Source organism: Schistocerca gregaria, chromosome 4 (genome assembly GCF_023897955.1).
Source record: "Schistocerca gregaria isolate iqSchGreg1 chromosome 4, iqSchGreg1.2, whole genome shotgun sequence".
Taxonomy (NCBI): domain Eukaryota; kingdom Metazoa; phylum Arthropoda; class Insecta; order Orthoptera; family Acrididae; genus Schistocerca; species Schistocerca gregaria.
In genome coordinates this window covers 49,243,069-49,266,855 of record NC_064923.1, presented here as the reverse complement: position 1 = coordinate 49,266,855, position 23,787 = coordinate 49,243,069, and the positions used below count along the sequence as shown (strand labels likewise).

Below are 23,787 nucleotides of genomic sequence, written 5' to 3'. Positions count from 1 at the left end.
GTAAGGAGGTGACACTGACAATCCAATGACAGGGGTTGCAGCATTTGGCTGTGGAAATGGTCCGGTCCTAGGGTTGTATCAGGGAAAAGGTCACTGAAGAATTCCCACTCACTGACTGGGTATAGGACTCCAGACAGCGTCCAGTGAAAGATAAGTGCAATTGCTCATTCTACTGCTTAAGGACATGAAAAGTAAGTTGATAGTTCTCAGATGCAGAGGCTCGAGCATAATTCAGAGCAAAATGTTCGGCTACAGCATCTGGGTCAGTGAAAACTGCACCATTCAAGGAATGGCTAAACATCTCATGAAATAAGCCTCAAACAAAAAAAAAACTACACAGAATGAAACTTGTCTAGCTTAAAGGGGGAAACCAGTTGGCGCTATGGTTGGCCCGCTAGATTGCCATAGATCAAACAGATATCAACTGTATGTTTTTAAAATAGGAACTCACATTTTTTATTATTCGTGTAGTACGTAAAGAAATATGAATGTTTTAGTTGGACCACTTTTTTTTGCTTTGTGATAAATGCTGCTGTAATAGTCACAAACGTATAAGTACGTGGTATCACGTAACATTCCGCCAGTGCGGACGGTATTTGCTTTGTGATATATTAGCCGTGTTAAAATGGACCGTTTACCAATTGCGGAAAAATTCGATATCGTGTAGATGTATGGCTATTGTGATCAAAATGCCCAACGGGCATGTGCTATGTATGCTGCTCGGTATCCTGGATGACATCATCCAATTGTGAAGACCGTTTACTGTATAGTTACGTTATTTAAGGAAACAGGAAGTGTTTAACCACATGTGAAATGTCAACCACGACCTGCAACAAACGATGATGCCAAGCAGGTGTTTTAGCTGCTGTCGCAGCTAATCTGCATATCAGTAGCAGACAAACTGCATGAGAATGGGAATCTCAAAAACGTCAGTGTTGAGAATGCTACATCAACATCGACTGCACCTGTACCATATATCTATGTACCAGGAATTGCATGGCAACGACTTTGATCGTCGTGTACAGTTCTGCCACTGGGTACAAGAGAAATTACAGCACGATGACAGATTTTTTGCAAGCATTCTATTTAGGGACAAAGCATCATTCACCAACAGCGGTAAGGTAAACAAGCATAATATGCACTACTGGGCAATTGAAAACCCATGATGTCTGTGACAAGTGGAACATCAGTAACCTTGGCGGGTTAATGTATGGTGCGGCATTATGGGAGGAAGGATAATTGGCCCCTATTTTATCTATGGCAATCTAAATGGTGCAATGTATGCTGATTTCCTATGTAATGTTCTACCGATGTTACTACAAGATGTTTCACTGCATGGCAGAATGGCGATGTACTTTCAACATGATGGATGTCTGGCACACAGCTCACATGCGGTTGAAGCGGTATTGAATAGCATGTTTCAAGACAGGTGGATTGGTCGTCGAAGCACCATACCATGGCCTGCACGTTCACCGGATCTGACGTCCCTGGATTTCTTTCTGTGGGGAAAGTTGAAGGATATTTGCTATTGTGTTCCACCAACAACGCCTGACAACATGCGTCAGCGCATTGTCAATGCATGTGCGAACATTACACAAGGCAAACTACTTGCTGTGGAGAGGAATGTCATTACACATATTGCCAAATGCATTGAGGTTGACAGACACCATTTTGAGCATTTATTGCATTAATGTGGTATTTACAGGTAGTCATGCTGTAACGGCATGCGTTCTCAGAAATGGTAAGTTCACAAAGGTACATGTATCACATTGGAACAACCGAAATAAAATGTTCAAACGTACCTACGTTCTGTATTTTAATTTAAAAAACCTACCTGTCACCAACTGTTTGTCTAAAATTGTGAGCCATCTATTTTCGACTATTACAGCGCAATGTATCACAAAGCGAAAAAAGTGGTCCAGCTGAAACATTCATATTTCTTTACATACTACACGAATATGTAATAAAAATGGGGGTTCCTATTTAAAAAAACGCAGTTGATATCTGTTTGACCTATGGCAGCACCATCTAGCGCGCCACCTATCACAAGTGAAAAATGTGATCTAACTGAAACATTCGTATTTCTTTACGTTCTACACGAATATGTAATAAAAAATGGGGGTTCCTATTTTAAAAAAAATGCAGCTGATATCCGTTTGACCTATGGAAATGTCATCTAGCCGGACAACCATAGCACCATCTGGTTTCCCCATTCAAGCTAGACAAGTTTTGTTCTTTGTAGTTTTTTTGTTTCAACTTATTCTGTGAGATATTTGGCCTGGTCATGATTAATGGACTACCCTTTAAAGTCAAATGTTTGAAATGTATCATAGCCAGCATTCTTGCTTCCGTCACTCTATTAAGTGGGGGATCTGAGCCTGGAGCCATTTAAAGGCACTGATGTGCTCAACTGTTGCATGATGCTTATGGCATTGGAGAGCCCATCTATGATCTCTAATAGCATCGGCAATTTCCAAGGTCCACCAAGGCAATAGCTCCCAATAGGGAGATCCCGAAGAATATGGGATAGCTAAGTCATCTGCTAATAGAATAGCTGCTATTGGACTGGCCTCAGGACAGCCTTGTCAATGTCTCCATTTAGCAGGGAGCTCAGAATGACATTGGAGGTGAAAACATCACAGTTGGTATTGAGGAGAGCCAATCTAGGGTGCTCAGGGGAGTGAAGCTCAGAGAGGGAAAGGAAGATTGGGAAGTTGTCACTACCACACAGATACATCGTGGACCCACCCGTTGATGGATGGGAGAAGATGAGAGCTGCAGATATAAAGTTCAATGTCTGAGTAATTTCCACATGCCGCACTGAAGTGTGTGGAGGCACCAATATTCAAGAGACACAGGTCAAGATCTGCCAGTACATTTTCGATGTCTTTATTGTGGTCATTGATGCATGGTTCAATCCCACAAAGGATGGTTTAACCTCACAAAGGGTTATGTGCTCTGAAACTGCCCCAGATCAAAAAGGTGAGGGGAGCCGAGAAACAAATGCAGACAATATGTTCTGAGGAACTCCATCTTCAGGAGAGAGATAAACATTACAGATAATAAAATCCTGAAATGCTCTTACTTGAACAGTCACAGACTCCAAAGTTGTATCAAGATGCACAAGTTCACTATATACACAGTATGGAACGCAGAAACAAAATTCACCTGACACCCTATCACAATTGGCATGATTCTTAAAATATCCCTGTTAGCCATGAGGGACAGGATTCACAATGTTGGAAATCAAGTATCCAAGTATCCTACAGGGGAATGCATAAAGCAGGTGTGAAGCATAAAAGATGTCATAGCTCATCTAGGTACTGGAGAAAGCCACAACAATTCCACTGGAAAATGAAGCTGTTGGTATACTGAGAGGGCTTGAAGGGACCAAGGAAACAAGTTACAAGGTGTACAACTTTGCTTCCACCATTTTTCCCCTACATTTGAGGCTTAAATGAAATAAATTGGTTACACATGTATCATTCAGAGTATTTCCATCAATGGCCACTACTTTCTCCTATCTTCCACATCAAAAAAATTGTTCATCCAGAATCCACGAATCAATCCAATTTGTGACTTCTTCATGAGATTGTAAGTGTTGGTCAGCCAGGCCATGCACCATGATCTAAACAGGTGATAGCCAGAGGGAGCAATGTCTGGAGAATATGGTGGGTGAGGTAGGTTTTCCCATTTTAACATTTCCAAAGACGTTTTGACCTCTTTTGCAACGTGGGGTCAAGCATTGTCATGCTGTAAAATTACTTTATCATGCCTCTCACTGTAATGCAGCTGTTTTTCTTTTAATGCTCTATTCAAACACATTAATTCCGTTCGATAAGAAGCACCTGTGATTGTTTCACTTGGTTTTAACACCTCATAGTACACAAAACCGAGCTGGTACACCAAATGATCTTGGAGCCGTGAATATTCAGTTTGCCGTTGAAGTGGAAGCATAGCCGGGATATCCCCATGATTTTCTGCGTTTAGGGTTATCGTAATGAACCCACTTTTAGTCCCTGGTCACAATGCAATGCAGAAATCCCTTCCGTTTTTCTCTCTGAAGCACCTGTTCACAAACACAAAAAAGCTTGGTTTCAGCTCACCCAGAACACAAGTTCCTTCTTTCTGAATCATGCCCATAGCCTTGAGACATTTTGAAATGGTTTGCTGTGTCACTCCCACTAATCATGCCTATTCTTCTTGAGTTTAACACAAGTCTTCACTCAGCAATGTCTCCAATTCTGCATCTTCGAAAACATTCTCTCTTCCACCACTATGCCGGTCTACAATGTTAATATCACTGTTCTTGAAGCATTGGAACCACTCACAACACATTCTTTCCCTAACCGCATACATATCAAACGTACCTGAGAGCATTCAATGAGACTCAGCCATTTTTTCTTCATATTGAAACAAAACAGTAACACCTCCCGCAAGTGATGAGAATTACGCTCATAAACTGACATTTTCAATCAAGAACAACTTTATGATGCAGACTAATATTTGAATGAGGTTATTTTGACCGAAATCCAAGCTAACTGCCTGATGCCTGCAATCTGTTTCTTTCAACCGCTGCTTACCATTGTCACCACCTATCAGAGCAAACGGCAGAAGTAAAGTTGTACACCTCGTATGTCCGAGGGTCGCTGCTGACCCTGGTTGAGAGGGTATGGTATCAAAACACATAGGTTATGAGACATGTCACATGGTGCAATCTGGTGTCCCATGGACAATTGGGATCGCTGCTGTGCCCACGGAACCAGAACATGGGAGATATGGTGGCATGGGGGCTACTGGAATTTCGTTCATCTTGGAAGACTACTTTTTGTGTTTCTTTTCTTTAGGGGGTTTGGATGACTGGGAGGGCTTCTCTGAATTAGTTTCAGGGACTGAAGAAGCTCGTGAAGCCCTATGACCAGCAGCTTGCAGCTCCTTCTGCCACTGGCTGGTATCCAGTTGCAGACCGGCAGGTACTTGGAGGGGAGTGTCCCATGGGGCTCCTTCCTGGTGTGAGAACCTGGATGAAGATGATGTGTCTTCAGCTGAAGAATGGGGATCGGTATCCACAGTGGGTGGGTAGCCATTGTTCCCACAGTGGGTGTGGTGGAAGCTGCAGGAGGAGAGCCTCCAACCATCAGGGGGGCAGGCACAATACAGTGGCCCTGAGGGCTCGCTGTAGGATGCATAATGGAAGAGAGTACCATCGGCAGTGAGAGCGACATCATCATAGCCGTAAAATATGACCTTGTCATGCATGTGGAATGTAGATGTTCATACTTTTTCTTGGTCTCTTGCTATGTCAGTCTGTTCGGAGTATAATATTCTTGTATTTTTTCACTCTCTGAAAGACAATGCAGTCAGGTGAGTCAGATGCAAATGCCATACAGGCTGGACAAGCCTCACAGCGTGAAGACATGTGGCTGTATTTCATACATATGAATCACTGTATCAAGGGGGTGAGTGGGTGTATGGTTTCACGTCATTTAGGTATACCATCACTTTGATCTTTTCAGGCACTGAATCATCCTCAAAGGCCAAGATGAAGACCCTGGTAGCAATCCCATTGTCCTTTGCTGCCCTATGGACATGACAGAAAGTGTACACCCCATCGCTCTGAGTTGGCACAAAGCTCATTGTCAGACTTCAAGATGCCTTGAACCATGTTTAGACTACTATGGTGAGTGACAGTCACCGGAATATTACCGAGCTTGTCACAAGCAACTAATGCTCATGACTGGGCAGGGGATGCAGACTTAATCAAAACTGACCCATTCTTCATTTTAGAGATTGGTGAAACTTCCCAAAACTTGTACTTTATAGTCTCCACAAAGAAAATAAGGCTTTGTAACGAAAAAGGAATCCTCATCCATTCTTTTACAAATCAGGAACTGGGGGTCGTATTTCTCTGCTTGTCACTTTGTCTGATGTTCTTCCCATAGCGTAGCTAAGGAAGGAAACATTTTGGGGTTGTATCTCTCTGTATTGAATAAGTTCTTTCTGTTGGAAGAGACTACTGGGGCTGTGTTACCAGCCATTGAAGAAAGTACCATCTGCTTCATATGCAAGACATTTGCCATGGTACCAACCACTCCGAACAGCAGTTTACCCATGGATGCCACTCAATGTTACCAAACCAATAGTCTGTTGCTTGGAGTCCCTATGCCTCTGTCTTAATGGGTACACAGCCCTTGGCATACATGGGGGAGGTATCAGCTCTGGCATCAACAGTGCAATCTCTGCGTGGTCAAAGGGCTACTATCTTGCAGGTACTTGATGGCCCTCCCCCCACAACGGAGGGCTGCAGTGCTGGGTTTTGCAGGATTACTTTGTTGGAAAGGAAGGGTGCTAAGGTGGAACGGACACCACATTGGAAGCAGAACATGTGGGATATGGTGGCAAGGAGGCCACTGGAATTTCGTTCATCTTGGAAGACTTCTTTTTGTGTTTCTTTTCTTTAGGGGGTTTGGATGACTGGGAGGGCTTCTCTGAATTAGTTTCAGGGACTGAAGAAGCTCGTGAAGCCCTATGACCAGCAGCTTGAGGCTCCTTCTGCCACTGGCTGGTATCCAGTTGCAGACTGGCAGGTACTTGGAGGGGAGTGTCCCAAGGGGCCCCTTCATGGTGTGAGAACCTGGACGAAGATGATGTGTCTTTGGCTGGGGAATGGGGATCGGCATCCCCAGTGGGTGGGTAGCCATTGTTCCAACAGTGGGTGTAGGGGAAGCTGCAGGAGGAGAGCCTCCACCCACACTTCTGAAAAATCTGGAAAAGTGGTGGCAGGTCAAACCCAACAATGGAGACCATGTATTTATTGATGAAAAGATGTAGAGAGCACTGGAAGCGAAATGGAAAACCAGCATTCTACATCATGTATCCAATCCAAACTGGGTCTACACCACGTATGTATTTAGACAGGGACTGTTCGTCACTACAGGTGTGATGGCCACAGGTAGCTAGGTCATATGGGAGGGACATTCTGGTATGAAATTGGTGGCAACTGTTGAAGTGGAGATATTGCTGGTGGTTGGTAGGTTTGATATGGATGGAGGTACTGATGTAGCCATCTTTGAGATGGAGGTCAGTGTTGGGAAAGGTTGCTTGTTTGGTTGAGGAGGACCATGGTAAGCGAATGGGGGAGAAGGCATTGAGATTTTGGAGGAATGTGGACAAGGTGTCCTCACCCTTGATTCAGATTGTGAAGATGTCATCAGTGAATGTGAACCAAGTGAAGGGTTTGGGATTCTGGACAGTTAGAAAGGACTTCAACAAGATGGCCAATGAATAGGCTGGCATAGCATGGTGCCATGTGGGTGCCCACAGCCATACCCTGGATTTGTTTGTAGGTGATGCTTTCAAAGGAGAAGTAATTGTGGTTGAAGATATAGTTGATCGTGGTGAATAGGAAAGAGATTTTAAATTTTGAATCCATCAGGAGCTGGGAGAGTTATTGTTCAATAATGGCAAGGTCCTGGACATTACGGATGTTAGTGTGAATGGAAGTGGCATCAATGTAATTTGTTTTCTGTTTGTTTGGAGGCACACTGAAATCTCCATACCACAGTACCATAGCACATCACTACAGGGACAAAAAGAAAATGGTATAGCCTCCAATAAATTGGAGTCTTATGTGGTAATTTTCTGCCTTTGAAGAGGGAAATACTGTAAAAATCCTTGTTGAATTGGTGGCAGCAATGCTCCTTCATGCAATACAGTAGTCAGTTTGCGCAGACAATTCCACATCAGGTAAAGAAGTACGATTGCTGAAGAACGAAGTGAATATATGTCTGTGTATAATCAGGAATCCTAAGAGAAATGAAGATCTGGTGCTCAAATACCCACGTATCACAACTGAGTCGATAGTGGAAAAAGTTAAAATCAGTCACCTTGAAGCAAATATTAAACACGAGAAAGGGCACCATCTCCCGGGTTCCATGACTGCTCACACACATTCAAAAGTTTGGCAAACCAAGGCAGTAGCTGTGTCAGGCCACTGCAGACAAATTAGATGCTTAATCAACACAGGTAATTGCTGGCTGTATAACTATGACCTTGAGATAAAGGAGCTAAGGAATCTTTGGAAATACATGGATTCATCAATGCCGTAAGACAAAGAAAATAAATATGGTTGGGGAAGGTCATGCTGATTGTTTTTTGGAACTGTCAATGCACCATTTCACTGCTCAGGACACAGACACATCTGGCTGTTTTAAAAAGCACTGTTCATGTGAAACTCAGTGCGCCCTTTTCTCATCCAATATTCTGCAACCTATGGACTAAGGGCAAAAGGCAGATTCAATATTTCTAGATTTCCACAAAGTATTTGACATAGTGCCCCATTGCAAGCTGTTAAAGAAGGCAAGAGAACATGGAAGAGGTTCACAGATGTACGAGTCGCTCAACAACAAACACTTTGCCATCCGCACGTCTCGTACAAATTTATTCGCTTGGCACCGGCAGCTCTAATTCAGATTACTTGGCTTGTCGCCGGCTGGTTTTGACATTATCAAGCGATAACAAATTGTTACATGTTACTAATCTCATTGTTAGTCGTCCTATGTTATCAACCCTGTTCCCTTACTTTCGTAAAATTTTGAAGATATAAGTACGTAAATAAGTACAAAATTTGTTTCATATATTTGTTTATTTGCATTGTCTTTGATACTTAGTATTTCTCTTTCATAGGATATGCGGCAAAACAGTCTCCAAGATGTAGCGAAGCTCCACAAGACTTGCACATTAAGTGTAATTTTGTTGTTGTTGTTGTTTTTGGAACATACATGGCAGTTTCTTCAGTTTTGTTTATCGTTTCAGAAATACATAGGCCTATTAGTTGGTGTTGCTTTCTGTGACAGGAAAGTCTGTTAACCGGATCACCATGAGACAATGTTGTGGCAACCTGAAAGTTTTGCTCCGTGCATTCATCGTAAATAATTGTATCGTCTATTTCGGTCTGTCATGATGGAAGGGGACAAGTACCTATAAAAACAAAAAACTTGTTGACGTGTGTAACTTATTGTTACCTAAACAAAACACCAACCGAACACAATAGATGCTACAGTGCTGTCACCGGCTACTGCAGGATACTATGCTCACGACAACACTGTGGTGTCTGGGCGATAATATGCAGAAGACACCACTGTGGTGTCGCCAGATGGCAGAGTGTTAAATTATAAAACCAAGTATGTTGTCCTCGATGGTGAGTGTTCATCAGAGGCAAGGGTATTGTCAGGAGAGCCCCAGGGAAGTGTGATAGGACCACCATTATTCTCTATACAAATAAATGATTTGGTGGGTAGGGTGGGTGGTGATCTGCGATTGTTTGCTGATGATGCCATGGTGAACGGTATGGTGTGGGAGTTGAGCAACTGTAGGAGGACACGGGATGATTTAGACAAAATTTCTAATTGGTATGATGAATGGCAGTGCATTCTATACGTAGAAAAATGTAGATTAATGCGAATGAGCAAGAAAAACAAAACCCATAATGTTCAGATACAGCATTAGTAGCGTCCTGCTTGACACAATCATGTCATTTAAATATATGGACTTAACATTGCAAACTGATATGAAATGGAACAAGCAAGTGAGGACTGCGGTGGGAAAGGTGATTGGTTAACTTCAGTTTATTACAAGAATTTTAGGAAAGTGTGGTTCATCTGCAAAGGAGAGTGCATATAGGTTGATAGTGCAATCTATTCTTGAGTACTGCTCAACTGTTTAGGATCAGTACCAGAGTGGATTAAAGGAAGAAGACATTGAAGCAATTCTGAGGCAGCTTGCCAGATTTGTTTATTGGTGGGTTCGAACAACATGCAAGATGCTTATGGAACTCCAATGGGAATGTGTGGTGGGAAAGCAATGTTCTTTTCAAAGAACGTGATTGAGAATATTCTGAGAACTGGTGTTTGAAGCTGACTGTAGAACAATACTACTGCCACCAACATACATTTCATGTAAGGACCAGGAAGATAACCCTTTCAAGACTCACTGGCTACAACTATTTACATTAAATTTTACTGTATCTTAGTTGCAAGAGAAATATTTTTCCACAGTGGAAATCTCATCTACACATTTTTGAATGTTCAATCACTTTATCAGTACCTAGAGCTGCCAACTATAGGGATTCACTGTAAAAATATCAACAAGTCAACACAGCAGTGCGCGGCAGCTTGACATCCAGAATACTTGGAAGTGGTTGGTTAGGTTTCTTCCACTGCATTAATGAATATTATTTTGCATGGTAATTATTAAATGATCAGATTATTTATTACAACATTGAATATTTCAAAATTACTTAATTTAGGCCATAAAACAAAGCCAAGTGTACAAAGTATTATTTGAAAAAGGGTACATATTTTTGTAAAAATCTTGCATCTAAAACCATTTTAAAAAATCGCCTAAGAGCAATACAGCATAAAGAAAAATTTTACTTCCTCCAGAAAAAATTAATGTCTGAAAGGGATAAGATATGAGAATTTGGGGCTCATATAGAGGCATATAGATAAGTCATTTTTCCCTCACTATTTGCAAGAGAAACGGGAAAGAACATTACTAGTAGTGGTACCATACGCTGTATGGTGGACAGTGGAGTATCAATTTAGATGTAGATTTAGTTTTAGATTCTGCATCTTTGGGCTACAAAATTTTGCTTTACCTCTAAAATTCTTCTGACAGGGCATCCAGGAATTCCATTTGTCTCGGATGATGAAGCAATTGTGTCATAGACATTTCTGGAATGATTAAGGGTGATTTACTAGGTGGAATGTTTCCTGAACAGCCAAAATGTAGACTTCTTCATATAAGATCCATGTTAAGTCATTCAGAGGTTGGACACATTGATAAGGACCATCATCATCACCCAGTTTCATGGTCACTATTTGATTATTTGAAAGTGACAACAGAAACTTTATGACCAACCCTCAAAAGTGGACAAAATATTCATGGAAGCTCTTTCTTGCCATCAACTAAGATTACCTAAAAACAAACTTATATGTACTGTATAAAAAGTGGAGTCGCAAGTACACACTCACACGCGCGCCTACTCACCTAAGCGCGCGCACACTCAAGTGCGCACGCGCGCACACACGCAAGAGCACATGCGTGCGCGCGCACGCACACACACACGCAAGAGCACATGCGTGCGCGCGCGCGCGCGCACACACACACACAAGAGCACATGCGTGCGCGCGCGCGCGCGCGCGCACACACACACACACACACACACACACACACACACACACACACACAGTATATGGAGGTGGATCAATGCTTCTTCTGTCATAAAAATTTTAATAATGGATGTATAACAGTTGAATTAGTACAGATCACAGCCTGATCTCTTCTTGACACAACAGCAGCAATCAACATAGTCACCACTTCTGAAAGATGAGCTGCATGGTTACAGATTCATTGGTATGGATGAGGTTAAAACAGCTTTAAAAACATGGCCCAAGCAGCAAAACCCTGAATTTTTCCAAACTGGGTTTGATGCCAGGATTCAATTATGGTGCAAATGTGTACAAATGCATGGTGACTATGTTGAAAGGAAGTGTTGTGTGGAGGACAGGCAGGCTGTGATCTATCGGGATGGGGGAGAGGAGGGGGGGGGGGGGGGGGGGAGAGACGGTTGACATGAATTATTTAACTATTCACCTCTTATCTGGCCCAACACTTCGGTCCCTGGGACTCCTGTGATATTCGTGCTGTCTCTCGAATGTTGAACAAGATTCTTGAGCATGCCACATCCTCCTTCGAAACTCATTACTCTGCTGAAACAAAAAACAACCTGAAAGCATCTCGTGGTATTGATAATTTAATAGAACAATTTACAAGTCAGATCCTTTCCCAAAAGGTAGTTGGTAATGGAAATGCAATACGAAATTATTTCCACTTCTCTCTTACTCATTTTTATTTCCTCTGAACACGGAAATTTAAGACAAAGAACTTTCCATCAATTGCATCAAGAAGAGGTCCCCAGAAGTGGGATCACTTATTTGAAACCATCTATACAGTAATGTAGGTTAAGATCCCACACAGCCTGCAGCCACACCTCCTAGTGAGCCACATTTGTGACACACACACACACACACACACACACACACACACACACACACACACACACACACACACGCATGGTGCTCATTAGCATTAAAAAGTACTGAAAGGTTGGTTATACACTGGTTGTCCAGTGTAATGAATAGGGTAAGAGCATCACATGCAGACGATTGAGAGGTGCTACAATTAAGTCTTTATTGAAATGACTGATCTATTCAATTAATTCACTTAAATGTAATTTTTTTTATATCTACTTCTTTGTCACACCATTTTAATTATCAAAACAACATTTTAATTTGTCTCCTTTTTCTCTGTATCATTCTTTTCCCACTTGGAAACTTTCTTATTTGATTTTAATTAATTTCATGTCTTAATTTTTATTTAATTTCTTTCCATTTGTCGTACTATATTTTCGTCCATGTTATTGGTTCAAATCAAATGGCTCTGAGCACTATGGGACTTAACATCTGAGGTCATCATTCCCCTAGAACTTAGAACTACTTAAACCTAACTAATCTAAGGACATCACATACATCCATGCCAAAGGCAGGTTTCGAATCTGCGACCGTAGCAGTCGGGCGGCACCAGAATGTAGCGCCTAGAACTGCTCGGCCACTCCGGACGGCTTCATGTTATTGCTTTCATTATTTCTAGTCCTCACATTTTGATTGAATTTTGTTTTACTTATAATCCCTACTTTTGTTTAAATCTTCATCTGCATTATTTTGTCCAAAATGCAATAGTAATTTGTGTTTTAAATGTGTGTAACACAATTACCACACAAAAAATGCACAATTTGTAATGAAAAACATTTTTGACACCACTGCAGAGTCAATAGAAATATATTATTTCATCTTTTGTATTTTAATTGGTACATTGGCAGTTTTACATGTTGGAATATTATAATCGGCAAATAAATACAATTAAATCCACATTCACAAAAGTTCTGAGTGGAAAAACAATGATATAAAGAAAAAACGAGAACAAATAAAAAAAGTTCATATGGTGACTAAAATTATGTGACAAATGAATAAAAACAAAAAAATTCATTTAAACCAAGTAACTGAATAAAAATAATGATAAAATCATTATAATAAGAATTTAAAAATAAGAAAATGTTGGGCACTTAATGAAATTCAAATTCACAATATTCTGCACATGAGGCCCTTACCCTATCCATTATGCTATAAAACCAGTTCACATATCAGTACTTAATTTACGCTAATGAGAGTCATGCAAAATTCTGAATTTTAATTAATCATCACAAACGAGGGCCCATCAGCATGAATGGCTGCAGGGTGCGATGCCTGTGATCTTAACCTATATCACTGTACAGATAGTTTCAAGAAGTCAATGTCACTGCTCAAGACCTCTTCTTGTTGGTTCAAAGCACCATGCACCACACATTATTCATGTAACATTTGTATAGGAATATGTCTCATTTAGTTTCTGATTTGATAGGCATAAGAAAAATAAACAAAAAAAACATAAAAATAAAATTGAAACATCTCAAATGAAATTATGGCACCAACAATACAGTTGTCTTTATTACAATGGATAATTATAATTCAAAATCACACATAAGAAACAATTGTGAAATATTCTGCGATATGTTTCAGGTGTTTGTTGTGGAGAGTACTGGATATTTTTATTTGCCAAGTGCATGTGTAAATAGATCATTTCAGTGTGCAACATTCTCCAGCTAATTTGCAGCAATACTTCGATCCTAAATATACACTTAAAATTACTACGGGTATGCTTATCTTTCATGTATTACATTTACTAGTCCAGCATATCAATGCTAAGAAAATATATTGCCCAACTTGAAATTGTGCATACATCTGCATGTGGATGCATCACCATCCATCAGTACAGTTTCATAAACTAATTGTTAATTATAAGCTGCTTTGTAGAAGAATGAAAAGTCAAAAATAGATTAAAATAAAATTATACAAATGTTGGGTGTACAACCACTTATATGCAGTTAAAAATTGTGTTAACATTTCTACAAACTATACTTCCTCTAACAATTCACAGAGGTGGTCTAATAACATTCTCATCTGATCAGTGCCAAAAAACTATATCAATATGGTAGTGGAAAGTCCTTGGCTGACTGTACATAATGGCATAATGGAAGGACTAAAGGTAACAGCTTACCAAACAAACAGCTGAGGTGGTGTGTGATAAACAGGCACATAAACATGACTGAGTTTGTTGATAGCTTTTGGGTGTCATCCTCCAGACCTGTAGAGGACTCTCTCTCTCTCTCTCTCTCTCTCTCTCTCTCTCTCTGTGCTGGGGCTCCAGCTTGTCCAGAGTGATCACTTGTATTGGGTGGAGTTGGCAGCAGCTGCACGAAATAGGAATATGGTAACAGTGAATTTGTTTTAGTCACAAATAAGAGGAGTTGTGCAGCAGAGGAGGGATTTGGAGGAGGAGGTAGAACTGTGGAAGACAGTAATCATGTCTTTTATATGGGAAGCTTGGCTGTGGATGATGGGTTGCAGGTGTCGGTCAACAGGAGGCAAGCTAGTGTCAGTTTTGGTGAGGATGGAAGGCAGATCTCCAGCCAACCTGGGGGCTGATCTGACCCGATGTCAGCATATAAGACACACAAAGCCAAAATATGCTGAACTGAGAGTGGCACACCACAAAATTCACAGAATGGTGGATCCTCCTGCCAGAGGAGGAAACCATGTGTTAAAGAAATATGTCCTAACTTCAGTCTGAAAAGCACCACTTCCTGCCACCAGTTAGGTTAGTATGAAGTCTGCCATACCTGTGTGGTTGATTTGAATGATGACAGTTTGTTTTCTACCCCCTCCAACCATCAGTTTCCTAATGAAGCATGATTCATCTGTCAGATAGTGAGATGATGGTGAGCAAGGGCACAGCAACTCAAGTTACAACACCATCCTGATATCCTTCTTTGGCTACTTTGTCAGCTAAGTCACTTCACTGCATTATGATGTGTACAGGAATGTAGAAAAAAAAAATCACTACCTTGGAACAATACCGGACCCATTGTAAAAAATTATGGATGAGCTGAATCAACTGGTGTACTGGATACATTTGGTGGATTGCTTGTAGTGCACTGAGTCAGAACAGATGAGAAATCTTGTATGGTGATGCCTGTGAATCCAGTCCAGTGCCATCTTAATGCCATATAATTCACATCACAATTTTTAAATTGTTTCAGAAGGTACACTTTGAAAACCACTTTGAAAACCCTATCAGGGAATATAGCTGAACAACCAAGGGAATCTGTATAAATAACAATAAACCTGTAATACAAACTAAAAACTGAAGAATCCAATGTCATAAAAAAGTAACTTGGAGTAAAAGTTTATTTGTGCAGTGTCAAGATTAAAATCACTTTAGGCCTCTGAAGATGACAAGACAGCAGTTTGTTCCGTAACTGGCTGTGTATTCGGAGGTCAGATATATCCAGATCTTTGAGACAGTCAGTAGCATGTAACCCAAACAGACTGGTCACATGAGGCAAATTTCTGAAGTGCCGTTCAAAGTTTGGGTAGACTGCCATACTAAATACTAATGAATGAGGCAACACTGAGCTTTTCAGTGCCAGAAAGTGGTGGTGCTGAATCCAGTGTGATGTTTCACCAGCCTGTGCTCACAGACTCTGAACTGGACTGGTCCAAAACACTCCAGTCGATAGCCAAATGCCCTCATAGCAGACAATATATAAGTTCTTAAAGCAGGAAATATGGGCTCATCCATAAACCATACTACCATAATCTAACTGTGACTTGACAAATGCCCTATAGAACTGTAGGAGGAGGGACCTGTCAGCTTCCACACATCCCTCCTGAGGCATATGAATGTTTTCAATATTTCAAGCCATTTGTTTGCATCTCTTTCAGGTTTGGGTGCCAGCTTAATTTTGAGTCAAATATTAGACCCAAAAAGTCCACAGTGTCCATAAAATATAAGATAATGTCCCCCTCTGCGAGCTCAGGCTGGTTAAGCTCAGATTAGCATTGTTAAAATTGATACGAGTGGTTTTCTCTGGCAAGGAGCTAAAACTAGTTTTATTGGCCCTAGCTTCCAGCCTCCTGATAATCAGCTGTAGTTGACTCTTGTTGTTGAAAGATTTGAGGAAGAGTAGAAGATTATAAAGCTATCCACAAAGAGCACTTAACTGGGCTCCTGACTGCAGATGACATGCCATAGATAGCGAATGCAAACCATATGTCACTGAGTACACTGCCTTGCAGGACTCCATTCTCCTGAACAGAGCAATCACACAAGGCATCATCAGCGTGAATCAAAAGTGCCGGTTGTTGAGGAAGGACTGGATAAAAAGTGACAGATGTCCACACAGTCCATGTTCCTGGAGTAGCAAAGGATGTTGTACCTGCAGGTGGTGTCATACACTTGTTTTGAGGTCAAAAAACAAACCAACCAAATGGTTCTGGCATAAGAAGGAATCCTGTATCATTGTCTCTAGTTGAATTAAGTTGTCAAGAGATGAAAGGCAGCACCCAAAATGGCACCTGAAGTGGCACAGGCTACTTCATGATTCAAGGAGCAGAAGAGGTAACGGTTGACTATGTGCTCAAGAGTCTTACTCATACAACTCTTAGGGGCTACAGTCTGGTAACTGTTAGGGTCGCTACAAATCTTGTCTGGTTTCCATAATACAATTAATATTGCCTCCTTCCAAGTCACTGGATACTGTCCATCAAACCAGATCTGATTGTAACAAGATAGAAGTTCCCTCTGGCTCCAGGAATGAGATGACAGAGAATGGCATGATGAATCTTATCCGGTCCTGGAGCAGTGTTTCCGGTCGTGGGCAAAGCTGATTCCAATTCCCACATGGAGAATGGAAGAGTGTAGACCTCATTACACAAGAAGACAAAGACCCACCTCATCTCCACAGTCCTATGGAACACTTGGAATGCAAGAGTTTGTCAGGATGATGCAGGGACACTAAGAATGTAGTCTTCTAATACCTGAGGCATGGCTTTGGGCACGGCCATCAACAATCCATTACTCAACAAGACTATAAGAGGAGATGTATTGCCCTTGTCTGAAATCCATCTTACTTAGTCCCAAACTTGTGATGTGGAAGTGGACCGATTTATGGAAGTTACGAATTCCTTCCAGGAGTCCCTCTAATGTTCTTTTATCACTTACCTCATAGTGCCTCCACAGATCTGAAATCACAAAGGTTTTCTGTAGTTGTAAGGTATTTGAATTTCAACAAAGCAGTACACCTGGCTCTGATTGCTGAGTAACATTCAACATTCCACCACTGGATAGGCAGTAATCTCTGGTGGTTGCTGGATTGGTAATGGAATCCCCACTAGTTCATTGGATCTCACAGGTGATACAGTCCATCTCCTGGAAACAATCCTGATGTCTGAAGAAGACCTGCTGACTGTATCACAACCAATTTGCCCTTTGAATGATCCATATTTACGTTCTCCTGTCAATCACAGTCCGAGTCAATAAAACTACATCAGAAAATGTTCACTGGAATGCAAGTCTGTGACGACTTCCCACTGGATTGTGTCTGCAATAGCTGGGAAGCAAAAACAAAAGAAAACGGCTGATAGTGACCCTATAGTGTCAAAAAGTGCATCATCTGACCAGAGTTCAATAGCCAGATAAGGTATTTTACGGACTACGAGACACATCTTTTTCTCTGAAAAATTGCCTCCATAATTCAGATGAACCTTACACTAAAATTAATACAAAAATATCCACGGTTTAATTTAAAATTCCTGTCAGCTTTAAAAATGGCCATATTTTCAATGCAGAAGGAAACTTCTCTCTATCTGGTAACATTGGATTCAAGTGGCAGCAGAAGTGCACAGATGCCAGAAACATGAGTTGCGGGGATTCAAAAGCTTGCTAACACTGTCTCCCTCTCACCCCACAATTACAAACAGCAGAACAGTGACTAGCCTATGGTGTGTCATTGCAGTCTATGGTGCCAGTGAACTTGAACTGAAAGTTCTTTGTGCTATCGGTAACAGTAGAATATTTTTTTCAGTAGCTAGTTTCGTAATGAAAAAAATAAAAGATATTCATATAAAACTGGCTATCAATTGAAAGCTATAACAAATGCAAAAGAATATGGAAACAGAGCAGCTGAGTGGAATTTCAGCCCTCCAGCAACAGAAAAAAAACCATACACGATTGGCAGGCTAGGAAAGAACAACTGACAAAAGTGAAGACTAAATGTGTATATAAAGGACGGAATGCAAAATGGCAAAAATAAGATGATGACTATTTTCAGATATTTTATGGGGCAGTTTGGCTTTTAAAACTATGATTTTTTTAGTCTTGCTTTGCAATCTAATAAAAAAATGGTAAAAATGTTATTTTTTTTAAATTGCTTAAAAATTAAGGTGTGTCTTAGTGTCTGTAGTGTCTTAATAGTCCATAAAATATGCTATAAAAATGAACACATGATGTGCTTGATAATTTGACAACTGGAGCAAGTTACCTGAGAACCACACATCATTGTGTGCATTCAAGTCACCCACAAGGAGGTATGGGCAGGGCAGTTCCCAGAAGCACTCTGTTGTTGCAGCTACATCCAATGGATCATGAGATGGAAGATATAAAGAACACATTGTGATTTTAACTGGTGTGAAAACTTACACTGCAATTACTTATAGGGCCATAGTAAGAGGGACAGGAGAGGACTGGCATCAGGACTGGCAACTGTCATCACCAAAAACAGCCACTCCACCCTTAGCCTTTTCTCCAGCAACATCATCCTTCCCGTAGGAACGATAGCCCCTTAACTTAGGTGTGTCTGTGACTTGTAAGCAGATGTAGAATGGTCCCTCTCCCTATTCCAAATGCGATTGGTGTCCATTTAAGTTCTACTGTGACACAGAAATCATTGGGGCAGCCACTGACTAGCAATGGTTGTCCCTGATGGGCCTCGGTTCTCCAGTTTCTCCATGTGGATATCAATATCCTCATCAGTATCATCACCTTCATGGGAGGGGGGCAGGGCTGTGAAGTGGTGAAGTGCAGCTTGTGGGAGCATACAGGGACAAGATGGGGAGAGTATAGGACAGCTATGTAGCTAGGTGCTAGGTGTAGTCAAGAGGTTAATGGCAGGTGGGGGAGGGGGGGGGGGGGGGCTTTGGAAAAGGAGAGAACTAAAAAGGCTGTGAGTGTGTTAGTGGAATAGAGGGCAGTGTGTGCTCTGGAACAGGAAAAGGGGTAGATGGGTAAGGACAATGTGACTTACGAAGGTTGTGGCCAGGAGGGTTATGGTAACGTAGGATATATTGCAGAGAGTGTTTCCACCTGCACAATTCAGATAAGTGGGTGTTGATGGGAAGGATCCAGATGGCACAGGCCTGTGAAGCAGTCATTGAAATAGAGAATGTTGTGTGGGTGGTGTGCTCAGCAACAGAGTGGTGCATCTGTTTTTCGCCTCAGTTTGTTGCTGGCCATTCATGCAGACAGACAGCGTGTTGGTTAGCATAGGCACGGTAGAATGCAGCACAATGGTTGCAGCTTAGCTTGTTCATCACATTACTAGTTTGATGGGATACGTGATGCTTGTGACCAGACTGGAGTAAGTGGTGGTGGGAGCATCTATCGCATAAGTCTTGCATCTGGGTCTATTATAAGGATATGAGCAAAGAAGAAAGGAGCTGGGAGTAAGAGTTCTGTATGGATCAATGAGGATATTGTGTAGGTTCAGTGGGTGGTGCAAATGATACATTGGGAGGGGTGGAAGGATAGTGGATAGGACATTCCTCGTTTCAGTGCACGACGAGAGGTTGTTGAAACCCTTGCAGAGAATGTGATTCAGTTGCTCCAGTCTAGTGGTACTTAGTCATAAGGGTAATGCTCCTCTGTGGCCATACAGTGGGACTTTGGGAGGTTGTGGATGACTGGAGAGACAAGTCACCTTCCTTGGTGTTGACCTCATAGATGGCTACATCAGTACCTCTGGCATAACAAACCTACCAACCACCAGCAATACCTCCACTTCGACAGCTGCCATTCATTCCAGTCCCTTCTGTACAGCCCAGCCACCCATGGCTGTCACATCTGTAGTGACAAGCACTCCCTCTTGGACCGAGCTTCTCACTGAGGACTTCACAGTGATAATTACCCTTCCATCCTTGTACAAAAACAAATCTCCCATGCCTTACCTCTCCTGTCACCTACCATCTACAGAGGAGCATTCCCCTCATGACTCAGTACCCCCAGGACTGGAGCAACTGAAACACATCTTCTGCCAGTTTCGACTATGTTTCATCATGCCCTGAAATGAGGAATGTCCTACCCACTATTCTTTCGACCCTCCGACAGTGGTTTTCTGCCACCCTCCAAACCTACACAATATTCTCTTCCATCCTACACAACTCCTTGCCTCATGGCTCATATCCTTGCAATTAACCTGGATGCAAGATCTGTGCCATACATCTTCCACAACCATCTACTCCAGTCTGGTCACAGGCATCACCTATCCCATAAAGGAAGGGCTACGTGTGAAACCAGTCATGTGATCTACAAGTTAAACTGCAACCACTGTGTTGCATTCTACATGGGCAAGACAATCAACACGCTGTCTGCATGCATGAATGGCCACTGACAATCTGTGGAAAGAAACAGCTGGACCACTCAGTTGTTAAGCACACTGCCCAACACAACATTCTTTATCTCAGTGACTGCTTCATAGGCTTGGGCCATCTGGATCCTTCCCACCAACACCAGCTTTTCGAAATTTCGCAGACGGGAACTTTCCCTGCAATATATCATACATTCCCATAGCCCTCCTAGGCTCAACCTTGGGTAGTCATTGTCCTTACCCATCTAGCCCCTTTTCTGTTCTCATTCCAGAGCACACAAAGTCCTCTATTCCACCCGTGCTCTCACAGCCTTAATGTCTTTGGTCTTCCATTAACAAACCTATTCCTGCCCTTCTTCTAACCTCCCAACTGGACCCGACTGCCCTGCCCTCTCTCCACTTCATCCCTGTATGCTTCAACAAGCAGCACTTTACCAGCCCCCAACTTGCTACCCCTCTGACCCCCTGCCCCATCCTTCTCCTTACCCCCACCACCTGGTTGCTCCTCCCATTATGCACTGCTGCTCGCAGTGTAGCCTCGGCTGCCACAGACTGCAGTCTCGTGTGTGTATGTGGGGGGAAGGAGGGGCGGGGGGGTCTGTTTCTGAAGAAAGGCCTCAATGGCTGAAAACTTATTTTCTGAAAGTCTTTTTGTTGTGCCTATCTTCAACTCAGCACCTCCAATATATGGTGAGTAGCAACTATCCTTATCAAGATATTTTTAAATTCCATCCTAGATTTTCCATTGTTCACTTTTTCTTTATTTATGGAAGAAGTTGCTAGCATGTGTAGAGAGGACAGCTTAGTGGGTTTCTATGGTGTGCAGTGGTATATGGCCAAAGTTTCAAGTCTGTAGCCAATGGCTTCCAAATGATTTTGGGTTCAAGTGTAATTTCTCCCCCTTCACCACATCCCCAAGGGTCCTCTGTCAAGTGCATGTACTCATACTTGAATCTGCAGTCTGGTTTGTGTGGAGACACACCACTTGGTAACTAGCTCGTTAAGTGCCGATGCAAATGAAATACACTCCTGGAAATGGAAAAAAGAACACATTGACACCGGTGTGTCAGACCCACCATACTGCTCCGGACACTGCGAGAGGGCTGTACAAGCAATGATCACACGCACGGCACAGCGGACACACCAGGAACCGCGGTGTTGGCCGTCGAATGGCCCTAGCTGCGCAGCATTTGTGCACCGCCGCCGTCAGTGTCAGCCAGTTTGCCGTGGCATACGGAGCTCCATCGCAGTCTTTAACACTGGTAGCATGCCGCGACAGCGTGGACGTGAACCGTATGTGCAGTTGACAGACTTTGAGCGAGGGCGTATAGTGGACATGCGGGAGGCCAGGTGGACGTACCGCCGAATTGCTCAACACGTGGGGCATGAGGTCTCCACAGTACATCGATGTTGTCGCCAGTGGTCGGCGGAAGGTGCACGTGCCCGTCGACCTTGGACCGGACCGCAGCGACGCACGGATGCACGCCAAGACCGTAGGATCCTACGCAGTGCCATAGGGGACCGCACCGCCACTTCCCAGCAAATTAGGGACACTGTTGCTCCTGGGGTATCGGCGAGGACCATTCGCAACCGTCTCCATGAAGCTGGGCTACGATCCCGCACACCGTTAGGCCGTCTTCCGCTCACGCCCCAACATTGTGCAGCCCGCTTCCAGTGGTGTCGCGACAGGCGTGAATGGAGGGACGAATGGAGACGTGTCGACTTCAGCGATGAGAGTCGCTTCTGCCTTGGTGCCAGTGATGGTCGTATGCGTGTTTAGCGCCGTGCAGGTGAGCGCCACAATCAGGACTGCATACGACCGAGGCACACAGGGCCAACACCCGGCATCATGGTGTGGGGAGCGATCTCCTACACTGGCCGTACACCTCTGGTGATCGTCGAGGGGACACTGAATAGTGCACGGTACATCCAAACCGTCATCGAACCCATCGTTCTACCATTCCTAGACCAGCAAGGGAACTTGCTGTTCCAACAGGACAATGCACGTCCGCATGTATCCCGTGCCACCCAATGTGCTCTAGAAGGTGTAAGTCAACTACCCTGGCCAGCAAGATCTCCGGATCTGTCCCCCATTGAGCATGTTTGGGACTGGATGAAGCGTCGTCTCAAGCGGTCTGCACGAACGCTGGTCCAACTGAGGCGCCAGGTGGAAATGGCATGGCAAGCCGTTCCACAGGACTACATCCAGCATCTCTACGATCGTCTCCATGGGAGAATAGCAGCCTGCATTGCTGCGATAGGTGGATATACACTGTACTAGTGCCGACATTGTGCATGCTCTGTTGCCTGTGCCTATGTGCCTGTGGTTCTGTCAGTGTGATCATGTGATGTATCTGACCCCAGGAATGTGTCAATAAAGTTTCCCCTTCCTGGGACAATGAATTCACGGTGTTCTTATTTCAATTTCCAGGAGTGTACCAAACACCAGAGGTCTCATAGTTTTGAATGCTTTTTTAGCTTGACCATAGGGTATGCATCTCTCTAACTTTCATATCCTCAATTTTTCTGTCCTTTTCTTCATATAAATGCCATACTTTCTGCTCCACACTAGGTGATTCCCAGAGCAGTTAATACATTTCGAAGGAAGTCTACAAGAGACACCTGATTTGTGAACTGTGCCTCCACAATTTCCACATGGATTCCTCCTGCTACATGCCATAGTGGTATGATCAAATCTCTGACATTTGAAGCATAACACTGGGTTGGAATGAATGGTCAAACCTTGGATATGTTCTTGCAATTCTGGAGTGTTGAACATTAGAATTAATATTGCAGTTTTTTTCTAATGAGCCATTGATTCTCCTCATATAGTTCTGCACTTTCATCATACCAATATTTTTCCATTCTTCACGTAGCTCCTCAGGGTCCATCTCCATTATATTGGAGCAGCAACAACACCTTTACCGAAGTTCAGAATGTGATGCAACTCAGCCACAACATTACAGACACTTATATACTTGGTCTGACATGGCAGTTTCCAATACAGGTGCTACATTGCAAAGCCATTTAACACTTTCTAAGTACCCAGCAATGCCTTGCGAATATAGAAAGGACAGACCTTCCTGAAGTTTCATCCTGTCATCTTGATTAAAATGAAAGGGTTATGGCAAACCAATACCTTGTAAGTA

The 23,787-nt window shown here is 42.7% G+C and overlaps 1 protein-coding gene across 2 annotated transcripts in view; it reads right to left on the bottom strand.

Moving 5' to 3' along the window:
* The window catches only part of LOC126267533 (glutamic acid-rich protein-like), a 477,667-nt gene that overhangs the window by 258,149 nt on the left and 195,731 nt on the right, over window positions 1-23,787 (bottom strand). Inside the window, exon 5 of one of the 2 annotated variants that reach the window (XM_049972835.1) lies at window positions 11,656-11,768. In XM_049972835.1, coding sequence (XP_049828792.1) covers window positions 11,656-11,768 — 113 coding nt within the window. Of the gene's footprint in view, window positions 1-11,655; window positions 11,772-23,787 lie in introns of both variants that reach the window. The other variant, XM_049972834.1, reaches the window with a different exon arrangement.